The 23,705-nt window shown below is 43.5% G+C and overlaps 1 protein-coding gene across 3 annotated transcripts; it reads right to left on the bottom strand.

The window, feature by feature from the left end:
* Positions 1–607: 607 nt before the first annotated feature.
* On the bottom strand, positions 608–23,679 carry aacs (acetoacetyl-CoA synthetase). Of its 3 annotated transcripts, none has more exons than XR_015858642.1 (19): positions 23,395–23,679; positions 22,593–22,696; positions 22,159–22,279; positions 21,640–21,753; positions 20,810–20,907; positions 19,928–20,042; positions 19,448–19,529; positions 18,922–19,075; positions 18,124–18,204; positions 17,895–18,019; positions 15,962–16,026; positions 14,286–14,408; positions 11,925–12,038; positions 11,526–11,651; positions 10,888–10,957; positions 10,559–10,617; positions 9,988–10,190; positions 9,569–9,786; positions 608–827 (listed from the first exon to the last, which is right to left on the bottom strand). XR_015858642.1 is itself a non-coding variant. In XM_088376477.1 (18 exons), exons 1-18 carry the CDS (start codon positions 23,522–23,524, stop codon positions 9,649–9,651), a joined length of 2,022 nt encoding a protein of 673 aa, XP_088232603.1. In that variant the 5' UTR covers positions 23,525–23,679; the 3' UTR covers positions 8,771–9,648. The 3 variants fall into 3 exon arrangements, 1 of the variants encoding a protein (XP_088232603.1); XR_015858643.1 differs by lacking the exon at positions 608–827 and adding an exon at positions 7,146–8,501; XM_088376477.1 differs by lacking the exon at positions 608–827 and having other exon boundaries at positions 8,771–9,786.
* Positions 23,680–23,705: the final 26 nt, after the last annotated feature.

Below are 23,705 nucleotides of genomic sequence, written 5' to 3'. Positions count from 1 at the left end.
CACATGGAGGCTGAAATCTGAGTGGACAGAGAAAACTATTGGGACTATATTCACATAATGTCAAAGTTTCCACTTTTGCTTGTAAAAAGTTCGCTAGATAGTGTTTTGACCAACAAACAAATCGTGTGCGGTATCATACACACGATGCCATTGTTTGCCAGCAGAAGCCCTGCCCTCCTCCACATCCCCCTTTTGCCTTCTCTCTGTCACGAGACAATCCCCGCAGATTCACCCTTCACAGCTCGCAGCGTCGCAGCCTCTCAGCCACGCTTGACATTCCCGGGAAAAAGCTCGCGGGACGGCTCAAGCCGAGCATCCGCCTGTGCCAACCCCCATACAAACGCGTAAAGAACCCCCCGCCCCCCGCTGATGACCTCACGCTGTTCACGCGAGAAGGAAGGACAGGGGAGGAAGGCGGTGCCCGTTTCGAGCTCGCTAACCTTCTTAAAGTGTCGTCACGCAAGTAGGAAAAGTTGATCGTATAAAGATGGGATCTAATAGAATGTTTCTAGACAACCTCCCCCCCCCCCCAAAAAAAATCCCATACTTCACCTCATTCACTCCCATTGACGGCTATAGACGTCAAACATCTATTTTAATTGTGCTGGCAGTGAATGAGTTAATATCGATGAAACTACGAGTGATCGATGTCCCTTGTCCCGCACCGCCAGATTCTTCTAGTGACGTGTATTCTGTCCAAGGTGAAAATGTTGGCAACTCTCCCTTCTGGTGGAAACATTTGAGAGTTTGAAAAAGTGTGGGCAGGTCCATTTTGAATGTTCACGTGGAAGATTTGTTTGAATTCAGCGTGTTGTCTTGGGTAGCTTCTGGAATCGATAAACAAATTCAAATAAACATAATAGACTCTGCGATGACATTAAATAAACAGTTTATACATCGGGGTGCCGCTTTCTCGCCGCCGCGTCCCCCCAGTAAAAGTAAAACTAATCACCAAAGAGCGTTAGTCAATCTGTTTTTATTAGCGACGCGCACGCATACAAAGTGTCCCGGCCGGGATAACGATTTGAACAAACATCCAATTTGCCGGGCGGATTACCCGCGAGGCCTCGCTGGGAGGAGGTGGGAGGTGACACATCAGCGAGATGCTAATAAAAAAAATTCCACATGCGCACACACACACACACGGCCGTAAATATTAATTCTCCACAGAAGCCCGTTGCGACTGGCAACTTAATTACACTAATTTCACTGTGATTGTGCCCCACAGGAGTGCAAAAACCCAAACGCACACACGCATAAATACACAAAGGCGAGCACACGCATGATAAGTGTTCTTCGGGCCAAATGCGGAATTAAGGATATTGTCATCGCCGATCATTTCCCCCGCTAGGACCGACGGCACCAATTAGCCGTTGCAGCTAATCATCGAGTCCCTGTCCCCGATGTCATCTTTGCCTTTGCCATTTTGCGCTCCTTCTTTCTTCAGTACAAAAAAAAAAAGTAGCATAAGGTTAGCTAAACCCGCACTGAGAATTTGGCAGCAACTTCCAAAAATCGCATTCACGCAAGTCCCGGTTGAAGGTAACTGTCAAAAAGAATTAGGCCTTGCGTATCTACGAGCACAACATCTTTTTGCCTCGCAGCCTGCTCGCTTATTGCTGAAAAAGGGCTTCGAGTTCTTTAGCAATCATCGATGCACCGTAGTTATACTACCAATAGGAGATAACGTCCTGCTTCTACGAACCGATACCAATAACCAATATTTTTTTTTCTGTGTGTGTTTTTGTATGTATCTGTCCATATGTATAAGATACTCAAGAATTTTAAAAATTCTAAATTTCAAATAAGTCCTGAAAGTGCATCACTGACTAAATGCAAGGAGGAAAGCTAAAGCTAGCGAGACTTGCGAGGCCACATGGTTTGGAAAGCCTCGTTTTTGTGACAACTTTCAGGAAGGCAGTGTCGTCTTTTGCGTTATCGTTTAGCCGTTCAGCAGAGAACAAACGTTTAAGCGATATTATGGCGATTAAATGAAATTATTTTTTTGAAAACACCTAACTAAAAAAATACTTTTAGTAAAAATAAAATCGAATAAAAAAAACAATAATCAATTCTAAAAACATTTCCAAAATACAAATGAAAAATTTACCAACAAATGAAAATACAATATACACAGATAAACGTCAAACTGCAAAAAAAAAAAATGGAAAAATAGAAAATGAAACTGTAAAAATGTGCAATGGCGGCACACAGTGAATAAAAAGTGTACGTGTAAAAAAGCTAAAAGATGGTAGCGCGTGTGCTTGTAAATAGAGGCAGACGGGCAGATGGAGACGGCGAGCGAGTGAACGGCAAATAGTGTCGCGTCGGCGACGGGGATGATGGCGCGGAAGCGAGCGGGACAGCGCTTGTTTGGACAGATGGCTGCTGTGTGCTAATTACAGACTGAGCGCTTGACACTGTGAACACAATCAAAGTGGAAAGTGACGCACGCACGCTCACACAATCGCAGAGTGCGCGTTCGCGCGTAAACAATGCCAGAGGACAACAAAGTCACGCAAGCCGTTTGTGCGCGTGTTCTCCTCCATTGTGGAGGCTAACGAGCTTTGTGTCGCTATTAAAACCTACTTTGCAGATTTATTTACATTTGCATTAACGTCCCACGTCAACCACAAGTTGGAGTCTGGCGTGCAATATACAGTTCGCCGAATGCTCAGGGGTACTTCATGGACAAAAACAGAGACGTTGTTTCAGTAGCCTAATAGTAGTCAGCTACGTCGTTCTAGTTGGGGGAAAGTCCATCCATCCATCCATCCATCCATCCATCCATCCATCCATCCATCCATCCATCCATCCATCCATCCATCCATCCATCCATCCATCCATCCATCCATCCATCCATCCATCCATCCATCCATCCATCCATCCATCCATCCATCCATCCATCCATCCATCCATCCATCCATCCATCCATCCATCCATCCATCCATCCATCCATCCATCCATCCATCCATCCATCCATCCATCCATCCATCCAAGGCCGCGGGCATGCTGGAGCCTATCCCAGCAGTCTTCGGGCAAGTCGGCGGGGAACACCCTGAACCGGTCGCCAGTCATTCACAGGACATCGATAGACGGACAACCATCCGCACTCACACCTCGGGGCAATTTGGAGTGCTCAATCGGCCTACCAAGCATGTTTTTGGGATGCGGGAAGAAACTGGAGTGCCCGGGGAATGAGTCAGACGTGCTAAGCAGTGCTCCACCGTGCCGCCCTGTGTCTAATATTATTTTCCTTATTTTATTTTTGTAATTTAACTATTATTCTGGTTATTTAGCATATCATTTAGTTTCTTTTTGTTTCTTCATCATATCCACATTTTACTCTGGGTCTTTCAATTTCAAATCGGCACTTATTTTGAAAATTACAATTTCTTCTAATATATTCTCCAAAATAAAGTATATATTTTTAATATTACCAGCACACATTTTCTATATTTTCATTTGATTAATGTATTTATTGGCTTACTTGTGTTATTTTATTATTTGAAAGAATTATTGTACATACGAGCGCTGTGGTTGGACAGCTTACCAAAAGTGCCAAGGTTATAATGTCATGCTAGCTACGTAGATTTCCAACGTAGCTAGCGGCAGAAGTTGGCGAAAAACTTTGCAGTTAAAACTTGCTGTTTCCAAATAACTCAAGGCTTCTTTAGCGTGTTACTTTCTTGGGGGGCTGATTATTTGTCATCATTTGCCAGCAGCAGCAAAGTCATCGCTAATCCTCCAGCAAAGAACGCTTAAACCACCGCAGCTGTGGCCGTCAAGCTGCCACCTCGAAGAGCGCCCAGAACAAAAACGTATAGTCACACTGACGCTTCGAGTTTGTTTAAAAATGTTCAACTTCCTTAGCTAGAGCTTTCTAAAGGAGGAATTTCAAAAATAAAATTAAGATAGGTAGGTAGACAGAGAGAGATGGAGACGCACACAGGTAAGAGCCTGTATCAGCTTGTCAAAAACAAAAGGCAATAATAACAGAGGGCATGTGTTATTACCTGTGTGTGTGTGTGTGTGTGTGTGTGTGTGTGTGTGTGTGTGTGTGTGTGTGTGTGTGCGTCCACGTGTGTGATAGTGCGTGCATGTTGGGGATGCTACAGTCATTTCCAGCTAAATTCACAGCCAAGTGCATCCCTGAGGCATCCGTGCACATGTACACACACATGCACACACACACGCACACACACACACACACACTTAGACGACAAACAAAATGTCCTGTCCCAGGAGTATATGTTTCCTGTTGAGCAGGATTAGACAAATCTGAAGACACAGACACGCACACACACACACACACACGCACGCACACCTTTTCTGAATATTCATAGCAAGCTGTTGCACTCCTGGCCTGGATCAAAATGTGAGCTTGTGTGTGCTTGTGTATGTATGACATAAACTAGAAATCAAACAAAGTCATTATTCTCCCTTAATTTCACCTCACTACTCAGTAGAAACACACACACAAACAAAAATAAAGATGATAGTATTAGAAGCTGCTCTTATTACAACACTCAAGTACAAAGTTCAGATAGCTTTGTTGTTAGCATTTGCGTGGACAAACCACGGCTGGCATGAGAACTTCTGTTCAACCGTCAAATCCTTGTTCCTGCTCATGTCGACTTTTTCCTTTCGAAACAAAAATAAAAAACAAAGCAGTCTTTTTCAGTTAATAGGAAGTGTCAAAATGGCCTCCCCCTGAGATGGGCTGAAACTTGGTGCTTCACTCATATTCCACAAATTCTATCTCAATCCGAATGCCGCGTTTAGACGAGTACTTTTCCTTTGAATGTAAAATAAGAAGTGCTGAAATGACAAAATGGTCAAGTCGGTAATAAGAATCGGCAGGCTCATTTGACGACATGAAAAATCACTCCTTTATTGTGCGTTATTGTTATGAAGTTCGAGAAGAAACGATCTGAGCTTGGTAAACAAAAGGTCCCGAGAGAGGTGACGCACGTTCATATCGCAGGCGGTCGATGGGTGAGGTGAAAATCTTCCCACAATGCCGAGCGGATTAATATGGCTGACTTATTTAGCCGCGTGCGCGCGAGCTAATGATTTCTGAGGCTCATTTAGGGAAAACTCCCACAAGAGGGTTCGCGGGTGTTATTATCACTTATGGATTCAATTCTTATTAGCACGCTGTCTGTTTTCAAATCACAGATTTTTATCTTTGGTATGCCCAATAAAGTATGCACACTGTGATGGGTGTGATTTTTTTTTTCTTTAGCAGTATGCACACCCATTACGTTCTGGCATAGCCTTGATTCGAAAACACTGGAAAAAAAGAAACTTTGCATCATGTCATGAAAATGATGTCACAGGGGGAGTTGACTAATTGGGCCAGCGTTGGACGTTTTCACTTTTGGGGTGTTGCTAGCAGTTAAGACGTTCGTGCCGAAGGTAAAACAAAAAAAAGCTGTTGAAATTTTTCCTTGTTATCCCATGAAAACAATATTGGTGATACACTTTCAATTTTACAAATAAAATGGATCATTTTATTCCAAAGCTATTGTCCGTGAATTAAATATATATTTGTAATGGCATTTCCCTCTGTAAAACAAATTAACATTAAAAAAAGCTGAAAATGTTTGAAATGCATTTCCAATCTATGATGACGATTTTTAATAGCTAAAAGTAAATGTAAACTGAGTGTATTATTTAACGAGATGGATTTGCTGTGAAATACTGTCCAGTTGTATTTTCTCTGCAAGATATTTACAAACCAATTCTAAGATTAAACACAATGAAATAGAAAAAAAAATATCCAAAATATAATAAAGCATTAAAATGCACATGTTTAAAAATGTAATCAATACTCGCTGAGTTTTGAATGATTCTTTTGGAGATACTTTCATTACGTTAATATCGCAACAAAATCGATAACTTCATTTTAAATCATTTGCACCAATACAGAAATAGATTCAGACATGAATACAATTACAATTATTTTATTATTTTATTTCCATCCCTCTCTGATAGTCAATCAAAACATTGAGGGTATTGGATGTGTTTAGAATGTGTACCTAATGAAGTGACCGATGAGTATGTGGACAAAATGAGAGGTCACACAAGGACAGACCACACAAGCGTGTGCGTGTGTGCGTAAACTGGCAACTCTATTTATGCACGTGCGTTTGTTTGCACAGTACCAAGCAAATTTGGAGTGCGTGTCTGTTTAGTTTAGTCAGTGGGTCAATAGTAAGAGTAGAATGGAAGCTCCACTTATATCTCTGGGTGGATCGATGTGCTAGCACGCTAATGGAGTACGAGCGTGGGAAAGATTAAAGTAAGTAAGACGAAGTCAAGAAGTAGAGCCGAGCTGGCGTAGGATTTGATTTCATCAAGGACGGACGTCTTGTTTGAATAGATACGTTGAAAATAAACAGACGGGCTCAGACGTCCAAAGTTCTCTCGTTGACAAGCTGCTGCAGCGCAGGTAAAATCATATTAGCAAACATATCTAGTTTGACATCTCAAGCCATAAGAGTTATCGTCAAAAATGGAAAAAAAAAGTTTCTGGCCAAGTGAGACAAATAACCAGCTGGATTATTAGCCTCGGGACAAAAAAATGGAACCAAGTAAGCCGATCTTGAGATCTTGAGTCTGCAGATAACTGACTAATTGTCTAAGAAGTTCCCTTAATTGAATACAGGATTTCTTGGCACTTGTAACCTGACAACCTTGTTGCCAACCAACCAAACCAACCAAACCAACCAAACCAACCAAACCAACCAACCAACCAACCAACCAACTTTCGTGGAACGTCAGTGAATTCTGAATTTCTTAGCATTTGCACAACATTGTTAGCTTGTGCAGCGTAATTAGTTAAGTAGGTAGCTAGCTGATTAACTAGTAAACTAGCGAGCAAACAATCTATAGCACATTTCTTTCAATGTTATTCTTATTCTTATTTACTGACTGGCTGACAAATTTTGTATCAAACTTACAAATTAACCAAAACAAAAAACTTCCCTGACAATGTCATTGAAATAGTGATTTTGTCTGTTCTTAATGAAGCAGTTCTTGTTAGCTTGTGCGACCCGACCCATTTCGATTCAGTTGGATTTAATATTTCAATCCCCGACAGAGAGTGGAAACAGATTTTCATGCTTTTTTTTTGGGGGGGGGGGGGGGTACAGGTTACCGCCAAGAATCAACTTTGACAGTTTGATAGTTGGCAAAGAGAAAGAACGTGTCGACGCAAACAGGACACAACTCAAGCTGTGACGGTGGGAGTACGAGGTGGCGCGCCCTGCTGAGACATAATCTACAAAAAGAAAGATGTGATTGACACGTGGAATTGCTTTTTTTATAAAAAGAACAAATGAGAAAAAAAGTGTTGCTGTGGAGTTTTTATAGACATGACTTCCACTCCAATGGCAGCTGTTGCACCATTCACGGCACAGTGGAAAAGATATGCTTGAAATTCAAAAATTAAACCCAAACTTGTGACATTTGTCAGTGCACTCTGGTCTAATATAGAAAACAGGTTGACAGTGGAGAAGACGCGCTGGCCATCACTACACTATGAGCTAACTAATCATAGTTACTTAACTCTGTTCTTATCATTATGACATTATTTGCTAACTTGCTAGCAAACTAACAATCCAGTTGGGCTGTTAGCAATCTAAGGAGAAAAATAAAATCACCAAAAGTTGGACAGCAGGCAAATTAATTGAACAAAGAAAAATGTAGAAACTAGCAAACTATCTGCAAAGAAATTTAAAAAAAATCACACACACGAAGGTGCAAACCATTTGCTAGAGAAAGCAAACCGATGAAAATAACACTTTGAATGACTAACTAGCTATTACACTAAAATCGAACGAGCTCCAGTCACAAACTCATTTAGTTAGCTCCGTATTTTACTAGCACACAAACTAGCTGCAGTTACAAACTGTCTATTGAGATAGAGTAAGTCGATCATATCGAGATTTTTATACGCTGACTGGCCTCACCAATCACAACAACAGGATTTTTATGTATTATTGAGGACATACTTGACTATATGGCTGAAACTGGACTATGTGGTATGAATTCATATTCTAGTACACAAGCTATCCTGACGACACCGTCTAACAGTATTTGAAAATGATAGGGATTCACAAAACGGTAAAAGTGGGGACATTGGTATCGTCAATTTGTCTTCCAATGACAGCGTAATAACGGCGCTAAACGAGCCTCTTCAATTCCCACATCCGACCGAGGTGTCATTAGTCGTTATTGTGCAATTTCGTACCTCCCAATCTCATAAAGCGCTCAGTCCCATCGCCACACTTTGAACACGTGCTCCTTTAATTTTCCGCCTTCCTAAACAAAATGCAAACATCTCAAAGTACATATGGAGGGGGAGAAGTTGTTCTTCCTTTGATGAGTGACAGGTGTTAGCGAGCGCCCGCGTTTCGAAAGGTTACTGGGAGTTTCTCCGAGCACGTTTGAAGGCAAAACCACATGTTGATCGAAATGGCATGCTGGCACGCCTGCGCACACACAAAATATCTCAATTCAGGAAGATATAGAAGGCCAGGACACAAATAGCCGTCACGACACGACTTGTGCTCTTATCTAAAAGAATGAAAAAATATCTTATGTAAAAGCCTCCACTTACAATTAAAAGGCATCTTATTAGTTTAGAATTTGAAAATAATTGTCGTAAATTTAATCATTTTGAACGATGAATAAAATGCAATTGCCATGAATCAAATCAACGTCAAATATATTAAAAAATAAACACACTCATTAAATCAAGTCTGGTGTCCAACCTTAGTTGTTTTTTTTTTTTTTAATTTTGAGAATTGATGATGTCTTGTTTGGTCATTATAAATATTTGGACATTTCAACAACATGCACAAGAACAACATTCATAATATTTATTTCTAATACAGGAAATGACTGACACGTCTGCATGGAATGGAAAACCTGTTACGTTTGTATGTTAGACACAATGTGCGCGCTTTTAGTTGTGTTGGCGCGAGTTGCACCTGGTTCATGGAACCAACCGATTTAAAAAAAAAAAAGAAAGTCAAAACTCTAACGCGACAAGTATTTGCCTATTTGAGTAAATGTGCAAAGTAATCATAAGAATTACCATTTGAGCGACACACTGTCCAATGTGACTATTTTGTCACCGGCATTTCATAGCAATAAAAGTCCCGATACGTTTTTTCCGAATCATATTTTTATCAAGCCTATGAGTAAGAATTGATGTTAAAAGCAAATCATTTGTCCGCTTGAAACGGTCAGAATGTTGATTATTTCATTTTTTATTTTTAATAAGAATAATTGCAGTTCAGATTCAACTGCAAAATCTTAAACAAATATGACTGATCGCAACCCCCATGCTGCTGAAGAGAAAAATTCAAAAACCAGAGGGGTTGGTTTTGCCAAAACTAAAATAGAAACTGTTCCAATCTCTCATCAGACCACAACAATAAGAATTCAAGTTCATCCATCATCTCTGTCCAAAGTTCAGTGTGATTTTTGCATCCCGCGGTTTCCAGACGTGAAAATAGCAGCTAATGAAAGCAAAGCGCTGATGCTAACGTACCTCTTGGCTTTGCCGCTCTGGGGTTCGTCAGGCAGCTTGACGCCGTTGTCTTCTGTTCTCTTTTGCGACCTGCTGGTGGCTCAGAAGTTTTGCAGTTCTGGAATGTTCTTGTAGAGGTCAAGAGAGTCAGGGTTGGAGAAAGCCCCTCGTTGGGACACCTCACCCCCTGCCAGAACCTGCTTGACCGCCACCTCCACCTTCTTACCGCTCAGCGTGTACTAAAGGACGACAACCACAAATGTCAGGTCGGTTTGGGAATTTTCATTTTGGTTAGTTTTTGCTGCATTTTCAACTTTCTCTTACCAGCAATACATTTTAATGTGATGGTGACAGTTGGAATTAGTTTTCTCTATTTGGGGCGCCGTATAAATGTTGAAATTGAAATGGAATGTGACCAGAGCAAGCGGTTTTGGACTCACGGGAATGTCGGCGGTCTGCAGCAGGATGGCGGGCACGTGTCGGGCGGAGAGCGCCTTGCGGATGGCCGCCTTCACGTCGACCACCAGTTGGCCACTGAAGGGCTTCCCTGGCGCCATTTTGAGGAAGAGGATCACCCGCTCCTCGCCGTCGGCGTTGTACTGAGGCACGCACAGGCTGTCTGATACTTCCTCGAAGGCCTCCACTGCGGTGCGCACAAAAAAAAAAAAAAAAACACGACTTGACTCTCATAGTGGCTAGGAAACGTTAACACACCCCTCTTCAAAGGCCCCAAAAATGAAATCAGGGTGAATGGTTTTAAAATAAATTCACAACTAATAATTGAATGTGGTTGCACAAGTGAGCACACCCTCTTGGGAATTTACATTCAAACTCATTTGTGAGTCTGCTCACACCTGCCACCGTTTCAAGGGCCTCTGATTCGCGCCACGTCAATGCTCTCGTAGTTTTTTTGTATATAAAGGTATATAATTCATCTCCCTTTAACGCATTTGTTCCAATTTGATTTTTGGAAAAAAATTCAACGTAGACGTTAATTTCCTCGAGACTCACCGATGTTGTAGATCTCCGAGCTGCCGAAGCGAACGCCGTTGGGATTCAATGTTCCATCACTGCGGAAAAAAAAAAGATTTGAAGTTTTTGTCGGGATTACACTCTTGTCACGACTGACTACTATTATTATGCTTTTATTATTGTTTTGTTTGTTTATTGTTATGCATTTAACTAATTGAAATTATTTCTTTGACTAGATTCTACCGGGGTTCTTTTCACGTCGGTGTCTGTACAAATTGTGCTTTTCAACATTGTGCTGAATAAGGAAAGACAATAAAAAAAATCGACAGCGGTTCCTTGCACATACTCCAGTTGCACGTTTTACTGACCTCCTGCCGAGCATGACGACGCCTCCCGTCTTGGGATTGATTTTGCAATAGTCGCCATGGGCCCAGACGCCTACAAAGACCAACACAGCACACAAATAGTCATTCTTGTCAACTGAAGTCAGATGGCCGAATGAGCCAGTTGGGACTTGTGTAGGCAAACGCCTTTTTGGTTTTAAGTGATTACATTAAGATATTTTTCTATTCTTCCTTTTCTTTCCCCTAGATTTTTTTTTTTTTTTTAGATTTTTCCAATATTTATGTATTTTTACATTAAATAATTATCTATCCCCTTCAATATATTTCTGCACTTTGTCCATATATATTTTATATTTGCTTTGAAATATTTACAATTTTTAACAAATATTTCTTTTTGCAACCAATGTTCATATATTTATATACAATTTCATCAAATGCTATTCTTTTTATTCGTGTTTCTTGGATCCAATATTGACAGTAGTCAACAAAAAAATTTATTCACAGTGTTATTATTCATTCTATATGCACATTTTTAATATTAGTGTCTTTGCACATTGGTATATTTTGACAAACATAAATTGTGTGTCACTTGGAAAGGATTTTTCAAAATCCCCAAAAAAGCTGTCAAAATTGAAAAGGACCTATCCCAACTTTGTACTGACCCGGGAAAGTGGAGAAGTAGGCTTTGTGGTACTTGCTGCTGTTGTCGTCGTTCCAGAATCGCGTGGGTTGGCACGGGATGGGTTTCAAGCACACCAGCTCACCACTTTCTCCCCAAACAGGTTTTCCTACACACACACACACGCATACACACACTCGCCGTTATGTCCGAGAGTCTCTTCCCGCTCGGGACGCTGTTTTTAGTTTCCGTTTGCTTTTTTTCTTACAAAAAGTGTCTTTAAATTATCCTTGGGGGCCGCAATCAATGTGTGTGTGTGTGTGTGGGGGGGGGGGGGGGGGGGGGGGGGGGGGGCAGCCAGGCAGGCAGGCTGGCAGGCAGGCAGGCAGGCAGGCCCTGGAAACCATTGTAAGCTTGTTCACCCGTTACGCTCAGTTCTTACCCTCAAAATTCCACGCTTCCACGGCCATGCCCAGGTTTCTTGTCTGGATCTCGCCCCGATACACCGGAACTGTTGGGTTCTGCCCCATGAAGCAAGACACAATGTCTGTGCCGCCTGTGGACAGACCAAAAAAGTTCTGTTTCATGAGCGACAACATTTTGAAGACTTTGCTGAAGATTGACAGACAGGTCTAGCAAATTGTGTATGACAGACTTTGAACAAGCCCTGAAAATGGCCAAACATGGCGTCTCCACAACAAAATGGCAGACTTCCTCTTTCGTTTCGAGCCCTGTGGGCAGGTCGAAGTCCAATTTTAAAGGACAAACCTATGTTGCCTAAATGACCTTAAAATGGCCACTTCAAACTCGAACGGGACAGGAGCCATTCGACTTTTATGTGGGTCTGCTGAAGACAGACATGGCCGCCAAGTGAAAATGGCTTTGGGGTCAGATTTCTTCCCCATTTGTCTCTTTGCGCTTTCCAATAATGCGGTGTTCGCATTCATCTCCTTTCTTGCCATTGTTGGTCGTCTACCTGGTATGCATGGCAGGCAGGCAGCCGCCATCATCCATCTTGTTTCTTGCCGGCTTGCTTTCTATCTCTTCTTTGTCTCCTCATCAATCCCTGGGCCTCACTTTTATGATATCGGGCTCTCGTAGCGAACTTTAATGAGATCCCACGGGGGTCGGCAGGAAACTTCTGATTAAACGCGCAAGCTCACGAGTGGGAAGATGCGCAATTATTTCATGATTGTGCCGACTTAGGCGGTCACACAAAGTGTATTTTAGGCACCGTTGCTTTCTTTGGTGTCGCGCGCAGGTGAAAGTGGAGAATATGTCGGATACTCTTGAGTGTATGCCGAAAAGCGCTGTTCTCAAGAGCGGACGTCTATTTTTAGCCCACCGCGCTTCTCATGCCAGGGAACTTTTGACTGTGACAGAGTTGGCGGTCATAACCTGAGGCAGAGGCTGAGAAAGATGGGCAGAATTGCTTGGGGGGGCCCAATTGGCGAAAAATACCCCACAAAGGTTTAGACGAGCTGTCGTATTCAGCGCCGTAACCTGGACTTAAACTGGCCACTTGGATCTACCACGGCAAATGTCCTCTTGCTTTTTTTTTTTTTGGTGGGGTCTATTCATGATCTCACAAAGGTTAAAGAGGCTGAATTGTCAAACACAAGAACAACATGACATAAAACAAGACGTGGAGCTGAGGGAAAGAGTGGCATATGGTGAGTCAGACCATCTTAAATCAGGATGGGGGGGAAGCGAGCAGTCAGTGCTCAAATCCCCCAATGAGAAGCCACGGGGGGCCTCTCATCACCCGCTGAAGTAATTCTCCCTCTCAGGCTTGAACAGAGTCTGTGTTGTCAGGATGAAATGGGCAAAGGGGTCCCGTGGCATATGTCACAGTGACCACCAGTCGGCCGGCCGCATATGCTGGGATGAATCCACACACACACACACACACACTCAGGGGTCAAGGCGAGGTGGGCTGACAGCCAATAGCATGGCTATTGTTGCCCTTGACAACTGGAAAAAGCAAACGGGGCGCGGCTGACTGGTGAAATTGGTGCAAATGAGCATGGTGTGTAAATAAGACCTGTCGCTTAGCAAAACTGGGCGAAATAAAGTTGGCGAGCCTCAAATGGTCACGTCACTCACAAGTGACGCAATCGAGCGCGCTCAGTGGCTTAAAGATGGACGCTAAATGTCGCCAATTGCAAGTGAGATCCCCTGCTTTTCATCATCCGTGGAAAAAGTTGACCAATCCAACATTTTCTGCCTTCTCAAGCATTCACCGCTAAGCGAGACGCCACCCCAAGAGAAATGCAAAATGGCTGCCTCGCTGGTTCTTTTCACTCGTGACCTTCATGAGACTTTTTTCTAAGTCTACACATGACGGACAATGTCGCTAAATGGAATTCAGGCGAGGGGCGGAATTCTCAAGAATCCTCTACTATCCAGCGTCAAAAATTGTAAATAACTGAAAACATTGCTTTCCTCTACTAGTTGGGGTGAAGGAGAAATCTATTTATGGATGTGCAAAAGCCTTTTACTGTCCGTCTTTTCACGCCTCCTCCACTGAACGTGTGTGTGTGTGTGTGTGTCAGTCAGTAAATGTTAAACGCTTCAGAGCTCACACAGAGAGACAGATAGCATTCTGCCACCCTGTCAACGCAACAATGGGCTGAAAGGGCCTTCGTGGGTGGCAGTGTGTGCAAAAATGTACATTCTCAATACATTTTCCCCCTTTATGTGTCAATCCTTTTTGTAAGCCGGTGTGTGGGGAACCACTCCAGGGGGAATAAAAGAGAGATGAAAAAAAAAGAAAAAAAAAACAAATAAATTAAAAAATCACCCGAGATGGAGCCCAGCAGCACGTCGCTCTTGATGCAGCGGTATACGTAGTCGTAGCTTTGGGGCTTGAGAGGGGAGCCTGTCGACAGGATGGTGTGCAGAGACTGAAGGCTGTGGGTTTCAGCTGCGGAGGATAAAAAAAAGACAAATTTGATTTTAATTGACAAAAATTCCAAGGGAAAAATGTAAGATGCACAAGGGTGTACACGATTTATTGGATGACAATTCACATTGTTGTTGTTCAATTGTGTTTCCAAAACCAAAATTATGAAGATGGGGGAAAAAAAATGGACTTGGTTTCTGTCGTTGTCGATTCAATTCAAACGTGAGCCTTCGGGATTTTAATCGATCCACTGATCCATTTCTTAGGCACGAGACAAATAAATAAATAAAGCTGATATTCAATCGAATAAATCTAAAAAAAAAAATGACTAAACATGAACAAGCCTGCTTCACAAATGTGAATTTGAAAATAATGTGAAAATTTACAAGGTGACAAAATTAATCAAATACTTGACAAGTAAACCGATGAACTATTTTACTAATTGAGTACTCGTTTAGAGCCATTGACTAACTCAAATCCTCTGATTTTCGCCTCTCAACGAGAACGATTCTCTGATTATTGTAGTCTTGAAAGCAGACTGGTTATCTATCTGTCTTTGGGCAGCAGGCGAGGCACACCTTGAACTGGTCGCCAGTCAATCGCCGGGCACACACAGACAGACAACCATTCACACTCACACCTAAGCGCAATTTGGAGCCGTCAATTGGCCTACAGTGCATGTTTTTGGAACGTGGGAAGAAACCCACGTGCCGACAAAGAAATCAATAAATACTGTGAAAGAAAAAAAAAGAACAAGCCAATAGGTACATCTGCGCTCCGACCAACCAGATGAAAAACAAAGGGCGTGCTCTCCTCAAGCTGTGTCAGCAACACACACACACACACCGATTCATTAACACACGGAAACAGGCGGCAATTGACAGCAGTCGACAGGGCCAGTGGATTTGCACTTGAACAATGAGAGCAGATGGACACGCTAACGCTGATGACGGCGAGGGGCCGAGCCGGCTAATGTTCTTTTGGCCGTTTAGGCGGCGGCCGAGCAACAGTTTGCCGTGCTTGACACTCAATCACGGGTATAAAAGGGCCCGTTACGCTTCTTCACACGAGTCGCCGGCTAATTGCTTTTAGTGTTGCGACTCTCCCGAGATGGAAAAGGCGCCCGGTCCGCGCTCATAATGGGAGTCGTGTCGGTGATGATTAGCCACCCCGCTAATCTTACGACCGACCCCCTTCCCCCCGCCCCGCTCCGAAAGCCCGACGCGCCGCCCTCGTTCTCCGCTAACGGCCGCGCCGTTGCCTTTGTTTTGGCTGGGGGAGAAAATAAACATAAAATGAAGAAAAATCTGCATAAACCAGACAAATTGGTTACATAAATGGTCGGGGGTGGAATGATTCAACAAAGCCTCTTCACGCTGGCGCGTTGAGTTGCGGTTGATTCAAACAGATTTCATTTCATTTTCCCGTTTGGTGTCAGAAGTGGGATGGCTCGTCCTGTATGGCTAAGTCGAAGCCTTCCCACTTCAATGAGGGACGCACTCCCCTCATTGAAGCCCACCCCAGGATGAGCATCCTGCTTCTGACACCACAGAAGGCGCGTGGGCGTCACTGACCGGGCTTCAGGTTCCTCTCCTGCAGCACCGACAGCCACTTGGCGCCAGTGCCGAAGATGCTGATGCTGAATAAGAGAAAATGATCGCTGTCAATACTTGAACCAAATTTACGTTGCAAAGTCAAACGGGCTTCCAAAAACTTTCTGGGAGGACTTCAAGGAAGGGCCGCTGAAATGTTTTTGTAGTCCTTCTTGATCTTCCCCAAAAAACAGACAAATTGCGCTTTTTTGTTTTTAGAAGCTGTTAGGGAAACTTTTGAGCCTGGCGTCAATCAGCATCCCCCGAAAGAGCTCCATCACCTCACTTCCCGAATGGTGACAGAAGCGTACAGAGCAAAAGTGTGGCACGCTGCCTTTCAGACGCCCAGGGGAAGCTGCGAGGGCAGGAGATGCGTCGGGTACAGAAAAAGCAGAACTGCTGACTAACGAGCCGCTTTCAATGTGGATTTCTGCATTTATTGGCTCCCGTGAAGCTAGCGAACGGCCCGCTTGCTGCTGCTCTAATCAATTACGGCCATGACGGGTTAAAGGTGTGCCTGTGCGGACTTTTTGGCCAGAAATGACCGCGGAGAGGAGCGGCCGCCACAGCACAGAGACAGATAGGTGCTTTTTCCAAACGGAGAACCTTTTTTTGAAGCAATCGGTGCAGACACATTCCCACATTGCAGTGCCGCAATGGGGGATGATTGGGGGGGAGGGGTGCCGAAGCCCTGCGGGAGAGACTGACATGAACATTTTTTTTTTACACCGTCGTCCTGCAAAGGGAGGTCGGAGCGTCTAATTGGGGCTAAATCTGTCAGAGTCTCCGAGAGGTTTAAACTCCGAGTGAAGCTCCCCGGCTTTTGATTTGGACTTGCACCGCTCCGCTGGGCTTTTTACGTCCTCTAATTGGCATTTACGACTACTCGCTGTTGCTTTTTGCCCCACGTGCTGATCTCTAAACGTCTACGAATCTTTAACCAAAAAACATAGCATGCGCTCTTTAGGGCGGGAATGTCGTTCGTTCGAGAGCTGTTTAAAGATGAGCCAGCCTCCTTCGGACCTTTTTGAGGGTCGACCCATGATAAACCTACGTAATCGATTTCGTGTTTCCGAGCGGAAGGAGCTTCGGGGAGCAAACTCCCGACCCGTCGACGGCTCGAATGAAAATGGATTGAACTGAAGTCTCATGGCTCTGTGGCCACGACCCAGGGGACATGCGTCTCATCTTCCTTTTTCTTTTTTTTACTTTAGTGGTTACCGTAGCGATTAAAGCTGCTCCCGGTTGATCGGATGCGACGTTACGCAAGAGAGAGCAGCGTTATCTTTGACTTTATGTGGTTTGCTTGGCGTCAAAGTCGATGGCCCCAATTGGGTTTTTTTGTTTTCTCTTCGTCTTTCTCCGCCCGACGCTCCAGTGAACACGTGCCGGTCACGCCTCGCCTCGTATTTAAACAACACCCGCCCCCGGGTGTGAGCACGTACAAATACTTTGTTACCGAGCTCAACCAGACATTTCAGGTTCTCCGTGCTTCACTTTCGTTTCTCTACCCTATTTGGGGTTTTTTTTTCTGGTGACTTTTGTTTTTGACTTATTCTTGCTTTGTCTTCTTGCAGACAAACACGGCTTAGGTTTGAGAATAAGGTTTCAAATTAGCGTGTCAACAAGGCTTAGGGCTTCAAACCAGATTGAAATTTTGGCAAGGATTTCACTCCAAGGTTCAAATTAGGGGCTTTGCTAATTAATGTTTCAGACCTGAGTTAGGTTTTCAAATAAAGTTCTCAAGCCTGGGTAACATTTTTGAGCTAGCCACCACGTCAGCTTTAGCGTTAGCAATACACCTCAGCTAACATCATTTTTTTGCCCAACACAAATCATTGGAGCCGTTCCCCCTCGTTATCTCATTCTCATTTCTTCTTGGTCACATGACTCTACGGCTTCCAGTGCCACTCACCCCAGCGTCTCGGTCAGGTTCCAGAGGACGTTGGGTGTTGGCATGAGGGGCGAGCCATCGTACAGGACCACTGAGGCGCCTACCGCCAGCGATGACACCAGCCAGTTCCACATCATCCAGCCCGTCTGTTGAAATTACACACACGCACACATACGACGCGACACAACGCAATCCAGAGGTTGAAAACAGCGCAATGCATCAATGAGGGCCGGTCGTCGTGGCAACCTACCGTGGTGTAGTAGATGATGACATCATTGCTGCTCATGTTGCCGTGGAGAATGTGTTCTTTTAAATGTTGGATTAGGGTGCCCTGAGTGTGCAAAGACACACACACACGAACACACACACCCCAAACAACGGTTTCATTATTAGAGTTTCAGAAATGTTCGAGAACCACTGTACACGTATTCAGTCGGGCAGAGTACTCGCCGATCCAGAATATCAAAAATACTACAGGATACCTCTAGTATTTTTGAATCTAGAATATCAAAAATACTACAGGTATCGATACCTTACTTACCTGGGTTAGCGTTTCAAATTAGGGTTCTCACCTAGATTTAGCATTTGCTAACTGGGGTTAAGATTTTCAACCAGGTTTAGTGTTTCCAGCTATGGCTTCCAATTAAAGCTTCCAGACCAGGGTTATGGTTGTAAATCTAATTTGTGATCTCAGCCAGAGTTATTGTTTCAAAGTAGCATTTGAATCTTGGGCTAAAGTTTCAAATTAGGCCTTCAAAATACATTGATCACGCAGGGCTTCAAATTAAGGTTTCAAGCTAGGTGTAAATTTCAAATGTGGCTTTTAAAACTGTACTAGGCTTCCAATTTTGTCTTTCCATCCGAGTTAGGGTTTGAAGAGAGGATAAGATGAGGAAAGGACTTTGTGGGGCGTTTGCTGAGTGTGCTGATGGAACTTTGCTGCTCTCTGGTGGAAAGTGACAGCAATAGTTTTACACACAATGAGCTGCAACACTTGGAAAGGAGAGCTTAAGTTTCAAGCCCGAGTGCTCCATGTTGTTCTTCTCACCCCAGCCGAGTGGACCATGCACTTGGGAGCTCCGGTTGTTCCTGATGAGTACATGATGAAAAGCGGGTGGCTAAACGGCAGCTGCTCAAACTCCAGCTGGGGGAGATGATCACCATCGCCACGACCGGACGCCAGGAAGTCATCTATAAACACACTGGACGGGACAAGAGAAAAAAATATCTCAGAAATATAAATTAAAAAACACAGAGGCTCATAAAAACAAAAAACAAAAAATTTTTTACCCGGTATCTGTCAAGTAATGGGAGACTATGGTATAACTTTACTCTGAGGGAGGAAATAAAAAAAGACTCCAATATTCTCCAATATTACGCAAAGCATGCTAGCTTCAAGTTATTTGCTATTCCAAGTTGAAGACTAAACAAGAGAATTACAAATCAAAAGGATGAAAATGTTCAACCAAAACAAATCAGAATAAAAGCCCCATAAGCATGTACTGTGGAATGCCATAAACAAGTGAAAAAAAATTAGCATTAATGCCGTATTTTGCCATTATTTGTGAATATACCTGTTGGGGATTTTGGAGAGGTTAACGTGTTGTTTGTCGCGAGCGTATGGAATCACCACCACCTTCTTCAGGTCAGGAAGGCCTACAGGACACACACACACACACACACACACCTTGGGGATTTTTGTTCTTGACGCACAAGCAGAAGCGGGCAATTTTTCCTCAGGATTTAAAAGTGGTACTTCAATTAACTGGGTTTTGACAGACAACTACATTGAAGGTAAAGTGTTTTAGGCTTGACTAAGGCTTTTAAATAAGGATTAAGGCTTAAAATTAGGGTCTCAAGACTGAGTTAGGGTTTTAACAACGGTTAGTGTTTTAAAGCAGAAAGAAGATGGCTACACCTCACGAGTCGGGCAAATACTTTCAAAGCTGGTTTAGGGTGTCTGACAAAAGAGTTAGGATTTTAAAGTTGGGTTTCAAGTTGTAGTTGGGGTTTGCCCCAGGTCAGGATTAGGGCTTCAAGTTGGTGCTCCAAACCTTTGACGACACAGGTGAGCTTCTCCATGTGGTCGTGAGTTTTCCCATTGTAAACCACAGCGGCGACAGACAGCAGCAGCTTGGGCTGGATTTGCGAAAACCGGTCCAGAACGCCCTGAAAACACCACAAATACTGGGGGGTAGGGTTTCAAACAAGGCTAAACGGTCCAAAGTAGGGCTTCAAAAAAAGGTTAGACTTCAAATTTGTGTTCCAATCCAGAGTTAGGGTTTTAAACGCACACTAGGGCTTCAAAAAGTAGGATTTCAAGCCAGGGTTTTAAACATGTGTTCGGGTTACAACTTAAAACAAAGGCTAGGGGTTTCAAATCAAGGTAAGGATTTTGAATTCATGCTTGAATGCTTGGATTCGGGTTTTAAACCAGAGCTGGGATTTCAAATTATTTTTCAAGTCAAAGTAAGGGCTTCCAAAAGTAGGCTTTCGTTAATTTGAGCATGGATAATTAATTCAATTAATTAAATTATTATTATTAAATTATTTAATAACTAATTGAATTAAATTACGTTTCATAAAGTCTGTATGTTTTCTCATCAGAGCAAAAATAAATAAAACCAATAAATACTGGAGCATAATTATCAACTAGAGTAATTGTATGGAATGTTACTTTTTACTTTTATTCAAGTCACAATCGATAGTAATACGAGCAATAGTTTGAGGCGTGAGTCTTCCTCCCTGCGTGTTGCGCTTATTGTTCCCGCTATTGTCCAGAGGAGGCGCTACAACACCGTCAAAGACATTTCAAAGCTGAGAGGTGCAAAAGGTAAGTTGGCAATGTAGTCCTCTGTAACTTGTTAACGGCCATAAGCTTCATATTATCATGCTGCGACACATGCTTTTCAGAAGATACAAAAATATTTGCTTACATTGACGCCAAAGTCGACGGAAGTGGAGCTCCAAATGGCTCCAATGCTGGCCGCTGCTAACATGGCTTCCACCGCGTGGATGCCGTTGGGAAGGTAACCTGCGAGCGCACGCGGGAAAATTAACACAAGACCAAGACGTCATCACAAATATAATTTCAAGTCATACAAAGCAGCGGTACGTAAGAAGATAAACTCCAGATCAGTACAGCTTAGCTTCTGTTAGATGCCACCATCTTGTCCGACCTGACCTTACATGCGAGCAAAGTGCTGCTGCATGGAATGAAAATGCCTGCTCTGCCATAACATCTCGTGATTTATTGACAATAGAGCAAGGACCCTCACGAAATGTTTGCGTGCACGTGTGCGCGTGTTAGCTCATCAGCTAAGTGCTCGTCTTCGTCGTAACTGGGAGGAACAAGGACACCACCGGCATGGTTTCATTCATTTCGCTTCATAACATGAGCACGCTTTATCCCAAGATTGGTCGCCATTACTGTAGAAAATTGTCCAGAAAACATTGACAATAAATATTTCGTAAAACATATGATCATGGACGTTCAATACCATAGGACGCGTGCGTATGGAGGGTTGATTATATTATTTAATAAGGACGGACAGTTGAGCGCCCAAGACGCGGGGCTAAGGACGGACCGGTAAAATTTGGTGAAGTGCTCATCTCTGATTTTCATCATTCAGAGTAAGATTCTCCTCAGAGTTTCTGAAGATCAACTTCAAATGACACCTCGTAAATGTGTTGGAGATGGAGGGCAGCATCAATGATTGCGTTTTTTCATCAGTTTTTTTTCACCACTAACATTCCGGCAACTCACCCACAACTCTGTCTCCCGTCTGGACGCCCATCTTCCTCATGGCGGCGGCAAACAATGCCACGTCACGCTTCAACTCCCGAAAGGTGACTTTTACGATCTCCTCGTTAGCCTCGGCTGGAAAGAATAACTCAGTTAGCTTAGCATTCCCGCGACATGAGAGGCCTTCCGTTTTGACGTCGGTTTTGGTGGAGCTTGTGCACCGTAGAAATGAAAAAGTCTCCATTTAAACCAATACGACTAATAATGTTGAGCGTACTGATATTTTATGCAAATATATACTGGAAATGCAAACGAGAAAAGCTAACACAGACATATCAACTGTTGTTAAACGGGAATTGATCTGATACCAACTACCACCAGGGGCCGATATTGCCTATAGGAACACAAACACACAGCAAAACAGCGCAGATGTAGGGGCCGAGAGATGGAACCATAATTACATTAGAGTTCCGCAAGGAGCGCGCTGATGATAGCGCTATCTTTAGCCAGCTCGCATGCGTGCATGTGCAGTGTACTCACTTGCGGCATAAAGAGCCACTTTGTCCTGATCGGCGTGTTTGAGCAGGTTCTCTGCGTAGTTGAGGCGAGCACCTGAAAACCACTCAGGAACGTCCGAAATACGCTTGGATATGTCCACGACCTGCACACAGAGACCCATGTAGCACACATTAGCAAACACAGGCACTCACGCACACAGAATGTGCACAGCTGCACACAAGAAGGTACGCACAACACGCACACAAATGGACACACACATGCAGATATATTAAAAAAAATACACACACAAGGAGACACACACACAGGTTATTTGAAAGTGACACTATGCACTGTCACTAGAGACATTTTTCGGGAAAACTTGTTTTTCTATCAGGTTGTTTTATCCAAATGCGGCAAGCAGCAATGGCTGTCACAAGATACTTTAACTTTATAACAATTTGACTTTTTATTTTTACCTGGTGGTATGGTTTGGAGCTAACCACGCCGCAGAAGCTCCACACATTTGCCCAGAAGTCAGCGAAGCAATCCACTGACCACTGGTACAAGTCGCCGTAGTTGACTTGCGGTGAGAGACAAAAACACGGGTCAAGGAGCAAATCAGGCCCACCTCACTGTATCCTCTTCACTCTTGCTAACTGCTACCGCACTGTTCGGGTCTGCACTTCAGGTCAAACACGCAAATGCAAAGTGAGATCACTCGCAAAGAGCAACTTCACTCACTACTTGCTGTTGATATCACAAGGTACATAACTGACCCCCAACTATAATTACATTGAGTTTTTTCAGTACATATAATTGTTAACCCCCAAAGTTCTTGAAAAAGCAGAACCGGTGACAGTGAGACGAGCTTCCTGCAACAACATAAACAGGTGTTTTTATACTATATATTTTATTTTGGGGAAATTATTTTTTTCAACTATTAATGAATATTGAAAAAAATCCGTGAAAAGGCGATGGCGACAATTTGGCTCAGGAACGGATCATTCCCAGTTCTTGGTGTTTTGTTTTGTACTTATTTATTTATTTCTGTTTGTTTGCTTTCTTTGTATAAAAGGAAGTTTTTATAAACCGACCGCAATCTGAGAGGGTCGCTTGTTTGTTTTAACTGGGGTGAAGAACCTGTTATATTTCCACTAAGCGGCCTTGACGGAGATACACAGCGTCATTGTCACCAGTAATCCCACAACGATGAAAGCAATGGAAACTGAAGCCACTACAAAAGACACGCAAACGAGCGCCACTGAACGTGCGACTCACCCAAGTCGAGCCCGTGCTGGCGGTTCACCTGCCGCCTGAACTGGTCCATCCGCGTGTCCCTCTTGGAGTCCGGGTACCACAGCACCTTGTTGTCCACCTCCATAATTGTGTCGCTCTTGTCTTTGGACATGTTGGCGTCCTTTCCCGTCTTCACTTGACGACACGTCGCTCGCTCGGACTGGATGCAGTAAGCTAAGCTAACAGTCAGCTAGCCAGCTTGAGTCGTCCTTGCGCTCCAGTGGGAACCTAGCGCGTATGAGGGGCTGTCAAGGAAGCGAGTCCGGAGGGGCGGGGCAAAAAAAAGAGCTGTC

The sequence above is a fragment of the Syngnathus floridae genome, chromosome 5, assembly GCF_059516105.1.
Source record: "Syngnathus floridae isolate MCC-2025c chromosome 5, RoL_Sflo_1.0, whole genome shotgun sequence".
NCBI lineage: Eukaryota > Metazoa > Chordata > Actinopteri > Syngnathiformes > Syngnathidae > Syngnathus > Syngnathus floridae.
The sequence above is the reverse complement of the archived record's forward strand: the minus strand, read 5'-3'. Positions and strand labels throughout refer to the sequence as shown.